Below are 20,588 nucleotides of genomic sequence, written 5' to 3' on the forward strand. Positions count from 1 at the left end.
TTGTGATATTGGGCTATACAAAATAAATTGAATTGAATTGAATTGAATATGTATATTTTTTATGTATCAATATTTCATTTTCTAAAGATCATGGTTATCAGTTACCAGTAAATCACAACACACCTAATTGGGACATAAAGACATCAAAAGATTTGGGAATACCAAGAAATATATGTGTTTTGGAAATTAGTAAGCAAGTATATCGAATGTTCCAGGTAAGCGTATTACTTGTTGCCGAGGTGTCCCACTACGAGATGACTGCTCTTGCTTCACTTATCATGGTTACAATGCAAAACTTAAAGGTCTGACTGTCACACCCTTTATCAAAGAACGGACTGGGAATTCAGTCATTTTTAGGGCGAGGCCACTTTGACCATTGATAAATACAAATGTATGGAGGCATCATGGCCAAAATGTAGGGCACCAGGGACAAAACCAATGGTGCAATAACAATGAGTGATAATACATTGTATTAAAGTGCAACTTGCAGGTTAGAGACCCCATTCAATCAATGTGTATAGGGACAGAGAGAGAGAGAGAGAGATTGCTGCCTGATTACACGCTTAATGATTAATGCTTCTCATTACTGAAATCATTCTGCTGACAAATTTGGTAGTTAGCAAAAGTTAGAAAACCAGACTTACGGTGCACAGAGCACGTTTTGGTTGAACTGAGTCTCTGACGGGTCTGTGACCACCGCCTGCTGCAGCGGCAGAGCCAGCTTTCAGTTGTAAAACTCCATCACATAGCTGGGAAGACTGGTCTAAAATGAGCACCACAAATAAACACGTTCGAACAATCAATAATTCTTTAATTATATAGATTCATAACAGCGTTATCTCAAGACACTTTCCAGGTGCAGGTTTAGACCAAACTCTTTAGCAGTTAGAGTTTGTGTGACCTGCACAATAAAGGACCATGATGATATATGGTCAAATGCCACAAAAACCTATTGAAAACACACCAACTCACTGTAACAGACTGCTCAGACTCACCACCTCCTACTACTGCAGTGGACAGCGACTGACATTACGTCATATGACGTGTTGTTGAAATAAAGAGCGTTTTAGGAGCTTTGAGGAAAAAAGCCACTTTCTTCTCTACATTTCTGCCCTTATATCTTGTAAAATATATTAAATCCTGCATTACCCTTAAAAATGGTCATTTTCAGACATGGTTAAATACAAATGTCAGAAAAAAATTAACCTGCAAGTTGCTTAAAAACAGTAGCTAAACATAATAAACTACAATTAAACGATACTGATAACGATTTTAATCCATCGTGATTAGAGGTTACAGAAAGTCATTCTCTAATATGTAGCGGTTTGCCCAGACACAATTGTGGCTTGATGGGCTGCCCTGCTGCATTTTTGCTGCTCTCATCCCTGTTAATTAATCATTGCAGCAGCTAATTACCCTCCATACATTTAAACTGTCTCGGCTCAAACACTCACAGCTCTCTCCTTCTTTTAGTGTCTTTCTAGCTTATCCCTCAGCTGTTTACACAATATGCAGATGTGGTAGTAGTTACTTTAATGGTTACAGATGGTTCCCTCCCTCTCCAACTGTCTAATGCTTAGCTATTCCTCTGCCTCCTTTGATGATGATGGTACATACTAATGGCGCTTTTCCATTACACAGTTTTAGCACTACTCGACTCGCCTCGACTCGAGTGGGTGGGGTCGTTGTAGCAAGGCGTCCCGAAACTCCAGTCGCATAGTTTGTAAGCGGCACAAACACAACTAAGGACATGGAGCATTTGGTTTGTGTGTAACCGTTTACCTCGTTCACAGAAATAATATAAAACGCCCGGTCTGTTGCCAGGGTTTTAAAAACGGAGGGTTTGATTCTTCTGAACAAGTCACTCTCATGACTCATCCAGTGATGTCACTCCCTGGCCAATCAGTGGCCTGCAGTCTGTTGACATCACATTTTCAGCTGGACTCAGCTCAATAATTTGTTTGCAGTATTGTGAAAGCATGAACCATTTCCCCAGATGCAGACACCATATCTTACCAAGATAAGATAGTGTCTGCCCCTGTTTATGCTCAATCATTTTCTGTCTGTGCTTCAGAGTCTACAGCGTTGGCTAGAGTGGCTAGATTTTGAAAGTATTCAACTGAAAACATCCCACCCCCTCCCCTCAGGCTTTCCTCCAAAGCCCCTCCCCCAAAACACATGAACACGCATGTTGATTTGTCCATTTTCCTGTGATTTACATGCTTCTACCATGCCCAACCAAGCTACGGTTCATATTTTGCCTGGGCTTTGTTGTGCTGTAGTATCAGACAGCTAAAGTGAAAGTGAAAAGGTTTTTTCCACATCCAAGGTGCACCTCTCATCAAACATGGTGTTAAAAACCCCTCTGTCTGGCCTTGGGCCACCAATTATGAAATAATATTGATGTGGCAGTGGAATATAGGATTGAAAATCTGCACAGGGGCTTTCATTTTGAAAACTGACCATTTGTTTGTCTGACTTCCTGCACATCTCATGTGCTCTGCGCTGCTTGACGCAGTAGGGCCACTGGTATCTTTTAGCGGAGTGGAGCACTGAGCCACTTCTGGGATACTTCTGAAAAGTTCTACGCTTCTAGTGTGTTTTAAAGCATTGACTAGAACACTAACACTAACGTGTTGATAACGTGTTGATTAACGTGCACTATAGTTTATATTTTATTTTATTTTATTTAACTCGCACTTTGGTTTTAATCTTTTTATCAATTTATCTGCTTATTCATTGTTGTATTCATGGTGGTGGTCACTTTGACTCGCTTTTGCTCTTTTGCTGCTGTAGCACCAGAATTTCCCCTCAGGGATCAATAAAGTATTTCTATTTATCTATCTATGTATCTATCTATCTATCTATGTATCTATGTATCTATCTATCTATCTATCTATCTATCTATGTATCTATGTATCTATCTATGTATCTATCTATCTATCTATCTATCTATGTATCTATCTATGTATCTATCTATCTATCTATCTATCTATCTATCTATCTATCTATCTATCTATCTATCTATCTATGTATCAATCTATCTATCTATCTATCTATCTATCTATCTATCTATCTATCTATCTATCTATCTATCACTAGTTTTGTGACCTACATGACTTCATTTGTGTTCTTCCTGACCAGCAGCTCGAAGAAAGAGGCTGCTTTGGTGTTTGGTACAAATTTCCTGTGAGATGAAGGTACGATATCAAAATAATCAGATATTGCAGCTAGGGCAAGCTGACTGAAAATACAACAGAGAAAAAGAGAAATGATCAAACATGAGCTCTACAACTGGCAAATATATATCAGACTGACAATACATCATCCAGAGTAGGCAACAGCTTACACATTTAAACCAGTCAATTTAAATTGACAATGCTCTGCCAAAGACATGCTGTGGTGTGGGTTGCACCAAGATTAAATCTCACATGACTGATCTCTGATTTGTACACCCAGCATGTCCTGATAGAAGTGTTTTATGGCTCAAATCTGCATGCTCTGCTCATGTCACGGCCACTGTGCTGCTCAAGTGTCAGTGTGTGTGACACAAGTAACCTTTGTTTCCTGACCCTGTATTAGCTTAGCTCATTTTAGGAGCACAAAGCCAAACCAATTTTACTTTCATGAATTTAATATTAGCAGGTGTAGACTAATGTTACTAAGGCAGATGCTTTCCCACTCAGCACATGCAGGGCAGGACAGTGGCAGAGAGCCTGTGAGCGCTCATCCTCTTTGCAGAATCAAGGTAACTAATAATTGCATAAAAATTCATAGCCTAGGGTGTAATTGGACCCGTGTTCTTTATAGTTACTGGTTGGAGCTTAGTCAACAACAAAACATTAGCTAGGTCAGTTGTCAGAGCACAGTGCTGCCCAGCATACCATTAGTAGAACAGGACCGAAAAGTAAAATATCTCACTGATAATTTGCTAACCTGGAGACTGAAAAGGGTAAAAACAGGTGTCCGTTCGGGACACCTCTGGCCACTGAGTGGAGTTATTAACGGACTTTATTGCACCAGCCTGATGCTGGAGTATGAGGCACAGACACACTCAGGCAGCCTGAAACTGTGACAGTGTGGTTAATCCTGATGTGGGACGCTTCAATGGTGAGATACACTTTTAGCAACTAGTGTAAGTCAGGACAAAATTCAGTTCTAGCTTAGCTACATTTAGACATTTTACTGTGTTCATTCTTAATAGCTGTCAGGGAAATAGTCTGCGCACACGGTCCAAAACCAGCACCTGCCACTTGCCAGATATGTGTAGAAATCTACATAAGCAAAAAAAAAAAAAAGAGAGAGACCAGAAAAAACAGTACATTGTTTCCGCCTCTGCTCTCTAGAGGACCAACCACAACTGACTTTCCCCTGGAATGTCAACTCGGGAGTTTTTGGGCCACTGGCTCAAACCTCACCATAGTGTCTGGCATTTGGCATTAGTTAATAAACAGACACTTAATTAATTTAAAATTATAACTTTAACTATCACAAAGAGCATAATGAACTTTTCTGTGGCTGTGTGCAGACACTTCAGTCACACAGCGGGAGACACAACTTAAATGTGATCAGATTGTAAAGAATGCAGTTTTATATTTTCAAAATTACTTGGATTTTAATCAAATACATTTTTCACACCAGCATTTTGTATTCTATTTAAATACATTTGATGAGCAAGCATTTGTAATTTCTAACACGATACTTTTGATGTTACTGCAGGTATGTAGGTAGACAGGCGGGTAGGCCGACCAGTCGTTTCATTTGGTCTGAAAGAAATGATTGGACAAGTTCATTACAGTCTTGTGACAGCCAAAGACACCAGATTCTTTTTCATTTTTTGTCAAACTAGGTCATTTACTGATTGCTCTCGGGCTGCTATGAGAATAAAGTAACATGGAGGATGTTGGCGACCAGTCCAGGGTGTAGGCCCCAACCTCCCCCGTGACCCTTAATGATAAGCAGTATAGATAATGAATGAATGAATAAGCATATAATCTAATTAACTTGTACCCCTGATTAATGTACTTTTGTATCAAAACACACACACGTTCATATCAAATCAGAATGCTCAGACATCAGAAGATAAAGCCTACTGTTGAATTCAGGTTGTTCAGCTAGTTACTCTTTCAAGAAACTGGCTGTTGCTTAAATATTCCTGAAGTGTAAGCATAAAGAAAATCATTTGGAAATGAAATACAACAGACTGATTCCCACACAATAATCAAATGTAGCGTTTGTCTGATTTGAAGCTGTGTATACATGTACAGTGCACGTATACAGATTGTACTTGTATCTTCTAGTCTTTTCAACCACTTACTGGGAGGTTAGCAGCACTGCCATCACGATGACACTAATCATTCACACACACAAAAAGGATAGAGAGAGAGTCTGGTTTGTTTTACTGTGTGGATATGGGCCAAGGTGAGACATTAATGAATCGACTGAGTGTGTGTGGCGTGTGTCTGCAAGTGTGTGCCGGCAGCATGTGTCATAATATCCTGTGGCTGATGAGAAACAGGTAGAGGAAGGAGAGGAGGCCCTGGTTTCCTGTCTTCTCTGGATTTGTTTCTGGATGATATAGGACGCTTCCATAGTGAGATTTGTTTTTAACAGCTTGTGTAACTCTTAATCCACTTTGATTTCCTTTATCTCTTATGCTTTTACACTGTTGATATTGGTAACTTCTTTGTCTATGATTGAGTTGTTCATAATAAAACGGTCTCACCTTTTTCTTTACAAAAGTGAGATCAGAAGATCAATATTTATTTTGTCTGTGTGCTACATACACACATATTTTCCAACAGCATCTCACCCCAAAAACCCACTGGGCATGCCTGTGTCACATTCCAGCTGCAGTCTGGTTTTGCTCCTTCCTTAGCACCACCCGCAATCCCATGAGAGCGTTTCAGAGGGGCTTCACACGGAGTGTTGATTTGGTCATTTTCCCATGATTTTCATGCTTCTAATGTGAGCAAACAGGCTACGTTTCTTATTCTGTCTGCTTTCTTGTGTGTATTCAAAACTTTGTTCTGCTGCAGGCTACAGACAGCATGTTCAAATGTCTATTTTTAAAAACCCTCTGGCTAGTTGACATCTGGCCTGGTGCCACCGATTTTAAAATAATATTGATGTGGTGTTTGCTCGGGGTGTTTTATTTTGAAAATTGATCGGATTATCTGAATTTGTGCCTGCCTCATCTGCTCTGTGCTGCTTGCTCCAGTCTAAAAGAGACCAGGCGTGCATCTTTAGCGGAGCCACTTCTGGGACGCTTCTGATGGTGGGATTTAAAGACTAGAGTCAGCTCTAGCTAACTAGAATCTAGAATCTAGAAACTGATTGCATTATTATGTCTTTTATCCTGACAGCTGATACGTTGTTACATCTGATTTAAAATGCATGACAATGTTTGAATCAACTAAATGGTAAAACCTCTACTGCTACTACCATGATGTGTTCTGTCTGCCATGTATGTCTCCATCATCCCTCTCTCACTCCTCTAATCATTATAAGCCAAACATCACACCAACAATAATGATCATAATTATGACTGCACAGAACTTCATTCATGGTCGCTCACTGACTTCTACTCAGTCCTGCATCTGTGCTTTCATCTGTTCTTTTGCTCTGGTGGATTAAACATTTAAATGATAAATGGTCTGTATTTGAATGGCGCCTAGTCATTTCGACTAGTCCAAGCTCTTTTACATCACATCCTCATTCGTTCATCATTCATACAGGAGGAATCTCAGTTGGAGACTATTCTTTCACACACATTCCCACACTGAAGCTATACTTCAGGAGCAAGTTGGGGACACTCTGACATGCTGACTTAGAGGAGCGGAGAATCAAACCACCTGACCCAACCACCGATTGAATGATGGCCCACTCTACCTCTGAGCCACAGAATCACAATTACTACAGAATAAACAATGAACAATAGGATAATGCAATTTGCTTGTCAGAAAGATAAAGAGGTAGAGAGAGACAGAGTCCGAAACAGGTCATTGTTATTAGTGTCACCTTGGTGGTGGTGTAGGTTTACTACAGAGGAAACTGATTCCATTGATTAAATAGTGGAGAAGTGTTGTGTGGCCATCTCGTATGCAAAGAGGAACTTATGTGCTTTTTGAGCAGGTTTTGGTTGTGTGACGTATGTGTGATGTCTCTGGACGTCATATGAGATCCTCAGATCTTTGGGATGCTCAATAAAATTCTTCAATAACTAATTAGACCAATGCCCAAAATATGGAAAGGGGATTCTTTTCTGTATGTAAGCAAAAGACACATATGTTGAATTAGAACAGCTTCACAATGGCAGAGGAAAGTGAGTGGTTAAAGAATTCAGTAGGCTGATAATCCACTTAAAACAGACAGAGACTTTGCTTCATGTTTGTGCTCGTGAGACACTATGCATGTGTGTGTTTACCTTGGGATGTTGTCATCGACTGTTGCACATCCATACAGAAAGACAATGACCCCAACTAGAGATGCAGGAATCAGCATCTGGGTGTACAGACCCAACCAGGCGAAGTACAGACCAATCTTCTCGCCAAAGTACTTCCTAAACAACATTAAAGATACAAATCATTTTGATTACCAGATAGAACTACCATGTTGATGTCAGGTCACTGAAAGAGAATTTTACAACTCTCAGGATATGCACACATCAGAATCAGTGCTCTTTAAGACCTCAACAAAAACATTTTAAAACCTTTTCCATTGCAGAACAAATGCACATTGGGGCACAGCAAAATGTTTTAGATCCTTGATTTAGATTGCATATATCAACATATAACAAACCAACAAAAAAATAAATACTTTCATGTATATGACAGATAACCCTCCACACATTTAAATATTAACTAATTTTGGTAGCTGTTTTGGACATTTATAAAATGATGACGTGATATGCAAAACAATATTATTTCGCTGCCCCAACAAACATTAATACTGACATGGCAGACAATACCTCTCAATACCAAGTCCAAGTCAAAAGTCAGGACAACAGTTCTACCAACACATAGTACTTACAAATCAATATTTCAGAGTTAATTATGATATTACAAAATGTATGATAAAGTTCAGTTGGTATCTTAAAATAGCTTTTTGAAATATTTGCTGAAAATGTCATAATATCTAGACAGTAGAACAAGAGACAGGTAGTGTGTGAAAAAATCTGCTTCTTTTGGCTTTGTGCACACACTGCCTGGCCTTAACCAACGTGCTTTTGTTGCCTCAACCAAACCACATGCATGATTTTCCCCTGAGGGAAGATCTACCTATCTAGCTACTGTATCTACTGTATGTAGCATCCCCATCCAGTCGATGTCCTCACTGTTGAATGAATCTGATACCACTGTGTTCATTACTATTACTATACAATTCCTTGTACCCTGGCCATAAGCATTAACTTGAAGTGCACAGCCAATGCACTATATTTGTATTGTTGCATAACTGAAAACTGATACCTAAGGAGTTAAGATTACTCATATAAAACAATGCAGAAATAAATGCAGTATTTGGTATCTGTAAATCTGTTCTTGTATCTGTGAGCATGGATTCTGGAAGTCTGGTTTTCTGCTTTCTGCCTCTACTTTGCAACTTGTATTTCAACATTTGTACGTGAACTTAGCATTCTCAAATGAAAATATCCGTCTGAGTCTCAACAGATTCCAGTGGATCATTTTGAGACCGTCCTACCGTGCTGTGACGCGTAAATGTCATATAGCTTGTACCTCGTAAAACGCAAGGCAAAATAAATGCAGTGACATCTATCTGCAAATCCGTTTTGTATCTCTTAACATGGATTTGTATCTGTAAATCTTGAACGTAAATCGTGAATACTTATGAGACTCTTTCAACTCATATCAAAACTCGACATAAAACACTTGAGTTGACTTGAGTTTTACTAAGGTTTAGGACTTTTAGTTGATTTTATGGACAGGTACAGAAGGTAGGCTTCAATAAGAATGTCTGGGCAAAATATTTCTTAACATTGTACCCATGTGCTTACCATGCAAGAATGACTGGCAGCAAATGATATATACCTAAAGAAATGTATCCTTACCTCACAAGTCCGATGGGTTGGTACTTGTAGAACACACTGTAGTTTGCCCACTCTTCGTACAAAAGCTGAGGAAATCAATCAACAGTGTTTTGTTGCATTATTTGTCCTGTGTTATCATGCCGTTAGAGCCTGTACTCTCATTTGCATTTAATACAACAGCTAGGTGGAGTTCCCTTTCCCTGTCCATAACAGTGAATGTGACTGCACGTCTACATCATATTCACTTACTGCTAAAGATCTATTCTGAAGTGTGACAGTTCCACCAGTTTACCAACTTTAGAAGGGCGACTGCTGCCTGTTAGCTAAACCATGCAGATTGGGCTGCAATAGACACTCCTTTTCCTCACTGTTTCTGCTTGCTGTTCAACATTTTTCAACATAAAAACACAACAGTGTCCTTGACAGCTCAACAATATGGCAGACTACCGTTAAAGCCATCAGTCTGAACTGTTTCCTCCTCGATTCTGAAAACAATCAAGTATGTGACCTACATTGACTATGGAAACTAACGCATCCACTTCGCATACGCTACAAAACTTTTACTATTAATATGATACTATATCGCCTACTAGATATTTGATATATATTCGATAGACATATAATTTTACAACTCTTCTTTGTAAACTGTAAGAACTACCAATCCAAAACTTCATTTTCTAAATTTTCTACATACATGAATCAACATATTTAATTTTTCTCAACATAGATCATCTAGTTACAGTGGAATTACTGTTTGGGGTATACTAGATATGTGATACATTTAGTATATATATCTTTTTATTACCCTATTTGCAACCCTAAACTGAAAACTACAACTGTGATAGTGATTCGTGTCAAACACAGATATTAATATCTGATGCTGCTCATGTGGGGATTCTTGAATCCTTAATGTTGAATTCCTGAATCGTTGAGTCTCTCTCTAATAATGAGCTGCTCTTTATGGAAAGAGTCTGGAGATAACGCTGTTATGAATTGGCGCTATATAAATTAAGACTGATGGACACGAAAAGATAATCTCATAGAAATATATTGGTTTAGAATTCGTGCTCAGGAACAAGACAAAAAAAAGAGAAATGTGGGTCCACAGACTGTACTGCTGGCTCTGTGGGTTGATTTAATTTAACTATAAATGTGCTGTAAATTATGGGGACTATTTCCAGCAGTGAATTACTACACATTGGGTATTCTGGTGAGTAGCCTATTTTCAGGAGCAGGTGACATGAGACACCATGACACATGACAGATTCTCTTGTGGTTCAGAGTCTCAATGTGGGCAAGTGTGTAAAGCTGTACAACATTCAAAACATGAACACCAGTCTTTTATACTGGCTTCAGTTAGTTTAAAAATAACCTTCTCACCTTTCTGTCATTGGGCTCTGCATTCTCATCATTGTCTCCCTGAGAAAGGAAAGAAAAACGCCAAAACTAGTTACTGTAAACCAGGATTTAATGAAGATGAATTTGAAGAAAAGATGGTACTTGAGTACTTCATTACAAAAATGCAACAGAAGACAATGACTTCAAACACAAGCACAGAAACTGGTACCGCCCATAATAATGTATCAGTGGCAGGATCAGTACTACTCACATCATGAAGAGGGTAAGCTGCTGTATAGACACCACTCCCCAGGAGACTTGTGATACCTGCCAAGAGAAACCAAACACAGTTGCAGGTGTTAATTAATGTTTCACATTTTTTTATTTAAGCTCCATCAATCTTATATTGTATAGAGATACTTCAATTAACTCAAAATGCAGACAAATATAGGAGAGCTGGATTATGACGAGCAAGCACTGCATGATTAGTGTGATTTTTTATACTTTGTGTAAATTGTGTAATTTGTGTAAGTGAATCTGATCTTGTGCAGTGTTGTTTTGTCAAGCAGCGACAGAGACAGAGATCCAGATTTACCCATGCTGTACTTGGCCTTGCATTTTGTCCTTTTTAGTATTTCAAAAACCTGAAAAGGGATAAAAACAAGAAGAACTGAATTTAACCATGTTCCTGAAGAAAATATTACTAGAAAATGCTGACGTTTAATTATTCATTCTCTTATCTGCAATAGCAATAATGACCTCAACCAAATTCCTGGTTGCTCCTGGTAAAACTGAGACAAAGTGGTTCTGAAAGTTGGCAGGGCATGCCCACCATGGGACTGAGGGTGACAGCTAATATTATACATAAATACAGTAAATGCATGCATATTTCGAGATTTTATAAACTCCCCGTACGCTGCCTGTAAGAATAAATGTAACAGACACATGTCAGAACATGGTGCTGGTGGATACATCAGAAACGTGAGTGGACTTACCGTTGAACTCCTGGTTTTGCTGTCGAAGAAGTAATCTTTGTCTGACAGGTCAAACCTATTAATACACACATATATACAAAGACAAAAGCACACACCTGTTGTTACTGGCTGTTCAAGTTCAGAGCCCTCACTGTAGAGCACGCCACAGTCTGCTCCACACTAACACCTTTTGGGAACAAATGATTATATTTGTTGTTTTTGTGATTTCAGAATATTTCGTGTGCTCAGTGCAGTTTTTCTGAGAGATGCATCACCTCCGAAGCACTAATGTGAAGTGAGAATAGGAGATGGGAGGTCATCAGAACCAAGGCCAGCTTCAGAAGGGAAGGGGGAGAGAGAGGGAGAGAGAAGAGCTTCTGCTCTAAGCACACCAAATGTTCTGAAATAAGAGATGGATTTCTGTGCCAAGCCACCATCATATGTAGCAGTAACACAGATTCACACACTGAAGCTGCTTCAGGAGCAAGTTGGGGTTCAGTGTCTTACCCAAAGACACTTCGACATGCTGACTTGGAGGATTGAACCTCGGTACATATAATATATAAAGAACATAGTAAAATAGTATATTTTCTCAGCGATCCCCTCAGTACACTCTGTGGCCTTGTTGTTAGGCAGCAGATTTTTTTTACAGTGTATAAAAGTATTGTTGACAGTATTTTACCTTTTGACTGACTGAGTGAGTGATGAGATCTAAGCCACTGACGTTGACGTGAAGTGTTGAATGTGTAATTTGACTTGTCTGTGTCTTACTAATAGTTCACTTCTTTCTTATACCACTGTTGAATTTGATGCTGTTTCTTGTTTTTACACTGTTCGTGTCCAATTTGAAGTGAACAGGAAATACTGAGCTTTCTTGGGTTTGAATACCAGTCACTGGGTGCTTGGAAAGTCTGTGAGCTACAGCAAGGTTAATGCGGTACAGTACGTTTATTCACAGCGGAGTAGAGTGATCCATCAACCACCTGTTTCTGGTTCAGAAAACACTATGTGGTCATTGTAGGGATGGTATCACTGAAATGTTTTGAAGCGATATCACAATGCTAATATTTTTAGCATTCATTTATTTATTCAAAATGTTTTTAAAAATCTATCAAGCCTGTTAACTGCCTGCTCTGAATAAGCTGTTGGCCAGCTGCCACTGCTCTGAAGTCATGAGTAAAATATGTTTTCTGGGCTCTATGACACGTTTAGAATAAATCGGTTCATGAACACACCCCTCCCTCACAGCAGGCCTGGGGGACAACAAACAAGCAGCTCTTAAACCAGGTTGTCTAACCATGTTTGCTCCAAGTCTGCTTCATGAAACAGCTGAATCATGGTTTAGTTTGCTAGGTTCATTCAAGACAACTTTTATCAAGTCCTATTCACAGTAAGCACACACTGCGAGACAAAACCTAGCTTTAGTCCACATATCCTCTGTATCCTCTTCACATCGAGGGTCGAACTAAAAGGTCAACCCATCAATCAATCTTTATTTATATAGCGCCAATTCACAACAGTGTTATCTCAAGACTCTCTCCATAAAGAGCAGGTCTAGACCAAACTCTTTAATTAGAGAGAGACCCAACGATTCAGGAATTCAACATTAAGGATTCAAGAATCCCCACATGAGCAGCATCAGTTATTATATTAGGAAACAGTGGAGGAAGAACTCCCCTTTAACAGGAAGAAACCTCGAACAGACCCAGGGTCAGGGGGGGGGGCTCTCTGTCAGGGTCCATGTTGGACGGAGGTTGGACAGAGAGAGAGAGAGAGAGAGAGAGAGACAAGGTGTACTTACAGGTGCTGTTTTTCTCTGGAGAAAGTATGTGACAGGTGTTTGATGTTCTTGGATTGATGATCCTCAACATGAGGGTGGAGAGGCTCCAGAACTTTACTGACCAGAGAGCTGATTTTCTCCACAACATTGTTAGACTGCTTGACTTCATACACCTAGAAATCCCCACAAAACACACACACATTTCAATCATGGTTACTTTATAAATGATGCACTTTTGGACAAAAAGTAATTTTTAGAAAGATTTTACACAAATCATATTCAGCAAAGGACCAACACACCAATTGTGGAGGTGAGTAGTTTTCATCAATTACAAATGAAAAATAGAACTGGTAAAAGAGACAATCCAAAACATTAAATGACACAGAGCAAGACATGAATAGATACTGATGTAAAATCCTAATTCAAATGTAAAAATGTGTTTTTTACCTTCATTAGCATTTGTAGTGCTGGAATGAATAGTAAGAAATAGATCAAATCTCCTGCCTGCTGCCTGCCAAACTTGTGTGTGCAGCTCTTCCTTGGTCAGTGATGTGTACATGTCGAGGTGTTTGTATGTATCATTTGAATGCCTATTGGTAAATATAGTGCTTGATTTGATGTCAGATCAACAAGTGTCAGTGAGTACAGTTACTGGAGCAGACCTGAGATCAAATTCACGTCTCTCTCATCATTTCTGTTTATATGTTTAAGCGAGCATCCTCACTAACCCTTTCGATCGCACACCTTTGTTAAAACAGGTTCTTCCTTCATATCAGAATGTTCTGAACAGAATGGATGAAATACCCTCTGATAGCATCCACCCAGTGACAAATTCTCAAGTAGTAACAGACCCACATGCCTCTCTCTGTTACTCACAGTGCAAACAAAAGAAAAACTGCAGATACACAATTCTCATAATCAACTAATCAATCAACACACAAGTGAGTCCTGCCATATTCTATCTTGTAATACTATAAATCAGTACGAACAGAAGAGAAAGACACAACTGTTGTCTTGAATCGGAAAGAAAATAAATAAAATTCAATGTTTTTACAGCGACAGTACTGTTTCACTGGTGCCCATGTTTCAGCACATTCTGCAGTCTAAAAGCTACTTTTTCCAACTTGAACATTTCTGTTGTTTCAGTGATCCATTCTTTCTGTGTTGGTGCATCTGAATCAATCCAGTTATTTATAGTTACCTTCTTTGTGACCATACATAACAAGAGAAAGTTATCTCCAAGTATACATGATTGTGGTGTGAGTGGAGTGGATATATTGCTGTGGGTCCTCACTGGCTTTGTCATGCCAAACCAAAGACACACCCACTGAGTGTCTTCACCAGAACCACATTTAATGCATTTACTGTCATCCCGTTGGCCAGCTGTAGTGCTGTTACAGTGTGGAATATAACCTGTTTAGCTTGCTTTTAGTACAATGAAAGGACTGCCATCCATTTTTCAATATGTCATTCCAAGTATTATCATCTTGTAGTAATTGAAGATCATTGATCCATTTCAGCGTGCAAGTCTTAAATTGATTGTTTGTGCTTTTATTTAGCATTATGTAAAACACTATTTTCATTTAACAAGAAATAGTTAAACAGCATGTTTTCAAATCTGTGTGTGCCCATGTTCAATTTGTGATTGGGAACATATCTTTTTAATAGAATGCTGTCAAGTGATATTCTTTACGTATTTACCCTTTGGGCTGTTATGTTCTATGGTTAATTCATGAAGGGTTTTAAGGCAGTCGTTAGAAAATATGTGACAAGCATTTTCCATTTATTCCATTTAATGAGCTGTTTCTTTTCAAAATAAAAGCCCTAAATGAAGGGACTCACTGAAATTGGACCAGGAGACACAGAAAATGGAAAGAGACAGTCAGTCTTACCTTTTTGGTGGGCATCTTTAGCTTCATTAACTCGGCCTCTCGACAGAGAACGTTCCAGGGAGCATGAATCTTAACAAAACCCACCCCTGGAATCTTGGCCTAAGACACAACATACAAATACTGCTCAGTTGTACAAAATTCATATGTTTTGATACCATCAGGAATACAAACTGTATATATATATATAACTGTATAATAGAATGCTGCATTTTGAAAAGAAATGTGTACATTATTTCACTGTCCTCTGCCACCACCATGCAGGGAGGACAGCACTAGTGGTATTTCCACCTGTGCACTGTGTCTGCACTGGGCATCAAAATACCACACAGATAGAGAACGATTACTTCAAGGTAAGTAAAACAACAACAGGTCATTTGTGCCAGTCTTTGCTTAATCATTTAACTTTTCCATATGTGCCCAAATATATTATACAGGGCTTGAAATTCAAAGGTAAATGAGTTATAGTGCTTTAGATTTTTCATGTTATTTTTAACACAATTACTTTAGATTGGTTATATGGCCCTACTTGTTGGTTCCATTTCCCTGCACAAACTGACTGACATTTACATCCTGCTTCAGGAAAACTCAGCCCAACTCATCTTTCTTTTCTAGTTTGTCTGCTGCCTGTAGATGGGGTTAGAGGAGTTTATGTGACTTGACATCACTAAAGCCTCCTAATAATATTGGCTTCAGTCTGTCTAAAACATTGCTCAGTCTACTGCTGGCTATCACCTAAATATCAAAAATGAGTTGAACGCAGTAGGAGTGTTTGCCCATGAACCCAGTTTCAAGAAAATAGGAAGACCTTTCGATGTGGTACTGGCAACTTCAGGTCAGGCATTTCAAGTCACTGCTGTGGACAGCCTTATTTTCTATTTATATGCCGGCATTAGGACATCTTATACATAGGCAGAATATTAGTTTACACTTTAACAGGGCTGATACACCGACATATCTAAGCTGCAACCCTGCAAATAGTTTTATAGAAACTGTCTGCCTCTTAAATTGCTGAAGACATTCAGAAGTGGACATCTCCTAACCTCTTATAGTTAAATATAAATTTTCCCGCACTGTGTACGCACTCACGTTATACTTAGGATGCAACAAGGTAACGCCTCAATGCAGGAGATAAGGAAGATGACACAGGTAGCTTGGGAAACTGCTGTTTCTTCCAAAGCAAAGGGGATAAAAATAGAGGCATATGTAGAATTTTGGCCCATAATAATGATCATAAAATGGACAAATCAGATGATGACTACAGCATCTCTGACTGCAGCTCAGAATATGGTCATAATCCATCGGACACTGACAGTGCATCTGGATGCCTGTCTGCCTCTGGCTACCAGGAGCGTTACAGCCCTGAGCCACAAAACCACAAAAGCTCCAGAGCTCAAATTTTTGGCCCAATCGCGGAGGACTTTACATTAATCAATATAATTATTAATTATCTTTAATTATTAATCATTTACGAGCACAACCTTGAATTTGCCATGTTAATGTTAGCTGTTGCCATGTCATAACTGGAGCTAATAATAGGCAAAATATTGTTAATACCACCACTTGCAAGGACAGGAGAGTTAAATGTGAACTTTTAAACATCAGATCTCTGCCATCCAAAGCTGTTTTAGTAAATGATCTGATATCAGACCATCATATTGATTTATTGTGTCTGACTGAAACCTGACTGCACCATGAAGAATATGTTAGCCTTAATGAAGCCCCCCCCCGCCCCAGTCATATTAATACTCACATTCCTCCAGAGTCTGGACGAGGAGGTGGAGCTGCAGCCATTTTTAACTCTAGCTTATTAATCAAGCCGAGACCTAAACTCAACGCTTTCAAAATTCATTTGAAAGCCTTGTTCTTAGTTTCTCACATCCAACCTGGAAAACACTAAAACCAGTCTTATTAGTTACAGTGTACCTCCCTCCTGGTCCAGACTCTGAATTCCTGACTGAATTCTCAGAGTTTCTATCAGATTTAGTCCTTAGTGCAGATAAAGTAATTATAGTAGGTGACTTTAATATTCATGTGGACGATGATAATGATGATAATGATGGTCTCATTGGGCTTAATGTGCATTTGGACTGTTTTTGTCCAATTGATCCTCCTGAATTGGCTTCAATAATCTCCTCATCCAAACCGTCAACTTGTCTCCTAGACCCCATTCCTACTGGGCTACTTAAGGAAGTCCTGCCCTTAATTAACACGTCCTTACTGGATATAATCAACCAGTCTTTACTAACAGGCTATGTACCACAGTCCTTCAAAGTAGCAGTAATTAAACTTCTTCTGAATAAGCCTACTCTTGATTCAGGTGTATTAGCCAACTATAGACCTTTATCCAACCTCCCCTTTCTCTCCAAGATCCTCGAGAAAGTAGTAGCCAATCAGCTGTGTAATTTTCTAAATGCCAATAACATATTTTAGGATTTTCTGTCAGGTTTCAGAACGACCTCCTTATGGCATCAGACAGAGGACTTCTCTCTGTACTGGTCTTGTTAGATCTGAGTGCTGCTTTTGACACTGTTGACCATCACATCTTATTACAGAGACTGGAACAGTTCATTGGCATAAAAGGAACTGCATTAAACTGGTTTAAGTCCTATTTATTGGATCGATTTCAGTTTGTACACGTTAACAATGAATCCTCTGTCCACACTAAAGTTAGACATGGAGTTCTACAAGGTTCAGTGCTTGGATCGATATTATTTACCTTATATATGCTTCCTCTGGGTAATATTATTAGGAAATACTCCATTAATTTAATCCACGCATTTGTCACTACCAGGTTGGACTATTGCAACTCCTTATTATCAGGCTGCCCCAATAAGTCCTTAAGGTCTCACCCTACTGGTCCAGAACGGTGCTGCTCATGTACTGACGAGAACTAAGAGAAGAGACCATATTTCTCCTGTACTGGCTTCTAAAATCCTTCCCCTCACCTACAAGGCATATCTTAAAGAGCTCATAGTACTACCCCACTAGAGCACTGCGCTCCCAGACTGCAGGCCTACTGGTGGTTCCTAAAGTCCTCTAAAGTAGTGATGGAGCCAGAGCTTTGAACTCTCTCTCTCTCTCTCTCTTAATTAAAGAGTTTGGTCTAGACCTGCTCTTTATAGATAGCGTCTTGAGATAACACTGTTATGAATTGGCGCTACATAAATAAAGATTGATTGATTGATAAGAAATTGAAATTTTTTAGGTTGAGTTTGAGAGTGCTTCTGGAAATAATAATTGGATGGATAATGGATAATGGAAAGCAAGATGCACACTCACGTCCTCATCTTTCTCCAGCTCAAGCCCCATGTCTCTCAGTCTACCCTCAAACTCCTCCCTCCTGAATGTCTTGTGATCCTCCTGGCCACTGAAGTTCCCTCCCCGACAGCCCAGTTCTACATCAGGTGAAGATGGCAGGGATGGAGAGTCTCTTGCCCTTTGTGCTTGGTGATGATGGAGTTGATCCTCACGGCTGCGTAGGCTCCGGGCAACAGCATTTTCAGTGAGCAGGTGAACTGACTGTCGGGTGGAGCGGCCCACAGCCAGCTTCTTCACAGGGTAGGTGAGGACATAGTCAACACGCCTCTGACCATCCTGGAAGTACAGACCGTGCTGGCAGTGGATGTTCTCCTCTGGAGTTAGAGCCTTTAGCAGCTGACAGCATGTACATGGGGAAAGACAAAGATGGATGAGGATTGAGGACACAGGAAACTGTATGTAGAGCCAGAAGTCCCGGAAGTCCCACAGAAAATCTCTGGTGGGATTTGAAGAAGGCAGTTGCAGCACGCAAACCCAAGAATATTAGTAATATTAGTAATAAACTAGTAGTTTACATGCAGTCCGCTCCAGACTGCTTTGTTGTTGACCATCAGTGTTCATTTTGGCCTCTGTCATTAATATGTCATGGTGGTGAGCACCCATGACTGCATTTTCTAAACATTTGAGGAATTTGGATGGCACACTGTCATTTTGAATGAAAATTATAATTTTAGGAGCTCCGTGGGTAGTGGGGTGCCATAGTAAAGGTGGCAGCTGCTATGAAACATAAATAGTGTGTGAATTATGAGCTGTCATGACATCAGACTATCACAGTATTTCTCCACATGAAGTCTATTCATAAAGTCTGGCTGCAGATCTGAGCCAAAGTGTCTACAGATCAAACTACACAGAGAGCATGCACCAATATTTAAAGGGGAACTCCACCTATTTTACACTTGAAGATCAGTTTACTAGTCATGGGAAGGGTTGGATTCCAATAAGTGGCTCCATGTTGGATCCAGTTCACGGCTGGCCAAATATCTTGTAAACCTAAATTCTGACCGTAACAACTCTCTTATTAAGCCTTTTAACAGAAGAGCAAAGAGCAACATAGAAAACATTTACGTAGTAGCCCCTCATTGTTGGTGCTAATAGCCACTTTCACCAGTTAAACTAACAGCCATCAGCTGTTTGATGTGATTTCTGCAGCCAATGTCTGTACTAAGCAAAAGATCATTTGTGAGAGAAAAGAAATATTACACTATAGACTGTGTATTTGGTGTCCAACAAAACCAACAGACAACTCTTCTTCTAAAGAGGAGAATCTTATAGTTAAGTTTCCATTTAAAATCATGTGAATATCTTTACCCCATTATCTTAAAGATTTGGCATTTGCAAGTCTAGTACTTAAGCCACCTGATGAAAAATAAAGTGTAAAAGTCAGTTGCCCCCCCTTGTTATTTCAAGGGTCAGATGCACTTAATCAACATTTCATATATCCTGCTGCACATCTCATTTATAAGTTTGAGTACAAGTGGTGAATATGAACAATACTGCTAATCAAAACTGCATTGTTTCTGTCTTCTGAGCTGCCAAAAGTTGTTTTCAGATCTTTGAGTATTCGTATCTATGACTTCAGTCACTCACAAATGTTGAAATCTAAATTTACTTAGATTTTATATTCTATTGCCCCTCAGCTCTGGGCATGATGAGTACTACTTGTGAAGTAGCACTATTGGTTGCTTTATAGGAATTATAGACTGTCAAGAGATATCATAAGTCACCGGAGTGTCCCTGTAATGCTGGTCTCATCCTCACCACATGGTTCTAGAGTAGCATTGGCACCACAGTTACCTTTAGAAGCTTTGGTAAATTCTTTACTCAGGGCCTACTCTCAAAGATGTTGGAGATAAGCACCAAATGAGGCTGGTTATTGCTTTTTTAGTTTTATTGACATCACAATATCCAAGTTTCAGTACCAGTACAAGAGCATTTCTTTTCACAGCTTGTATTGGAAAAAAATACATTTATTTTTACATAGCAAAAGAAGCTGAAGTTCTCAAAAATGTTAAATGAACAATGAATCTAACAAGACATTTCACGCAAGCTGTTTGTAGAACCCTGACCAAAGTGAACTATTTGGATGGACAGATGAGGAAGTTGTAGGGTGACAGCCCTGGATAAACAGCGCCCACAGCCTAGCAGGTGGGCATCATTGTGCAACTAGCCTGTTTACCGCTGAATCCATTCCACATGTCACAAGAACAGGAAACTGATCATGGAAGCATTTGCAGAGGCAT

The 20,588-nt window shown here is 39.4% G+C and overlaps 1 protein-coding gene across 2 annotated transcripts in view; it reads right to left on the reverse strand.

Moving 5' to 3' along the window:
- The window catches only part of LOC139201484 (anoctamin-1-like), a 62,392-nt gene that overhangs the window by 40,331 nt on the left and 1,473 nt on the right, over positions 1-20,588 (reverse strand). For both annotated transcript variants that reach the window (XR_011584314.1, XM_070830812.1), the window contains exons 2-10: positions 18,310-18,684; positions 15,031-15,129; positions 13,160-13,311; positions 11,380-11,434; positions 10,980-11,028; positions 10,656-10,711; positions 10,427-10,465; positions 9,068-9,132; positions 7,427-7,561 (exon numbers count right to left, since the gene is read on the reverse strand). Coding sequence is in view for 1 of the 2 variants with exons in the window: in XM_070830812.1 (XP_070686913.1) it covers positions 7,427-7,561; positions 9,068-9,132; positions 10,427-10,465; positions 10,656-10,711; positions 10,980-11,028; positions 11,380-11,434; positions 13,160-13,311; positions 15,031-15,129; positions 18,310-18,684 (1,025 nt within the window). In the remaining variant the exon portion in view is untranslated. The remainder of the gene's footprint in view (positions 1-7,426; positions 7,562-9,067; positions 9,133-10,426; positions 10,466-10,655; positions 10,712-10,979; positions 11,029-11,379; positions 11,435-13,159; positions 13,312-15,030; positions 15,130-18,309; positions 18,685-20,588) is intronic.

Source organism: Pempheris klunzingeri, chromosome 5 (genome assembly GCF_042242105.1).
Source record: "Pempheris klunzingeri isolate RE-2024b chromosome 5, fPemKlu1.hap1, whole genome shotgun sequence".
Lineage (NCBI taxonomy): Eukaryota > Metazoa > Chordata > Actinopteri > Acropomatiformes > Pempheridae > Pempheris > Pempheris klunzingeri.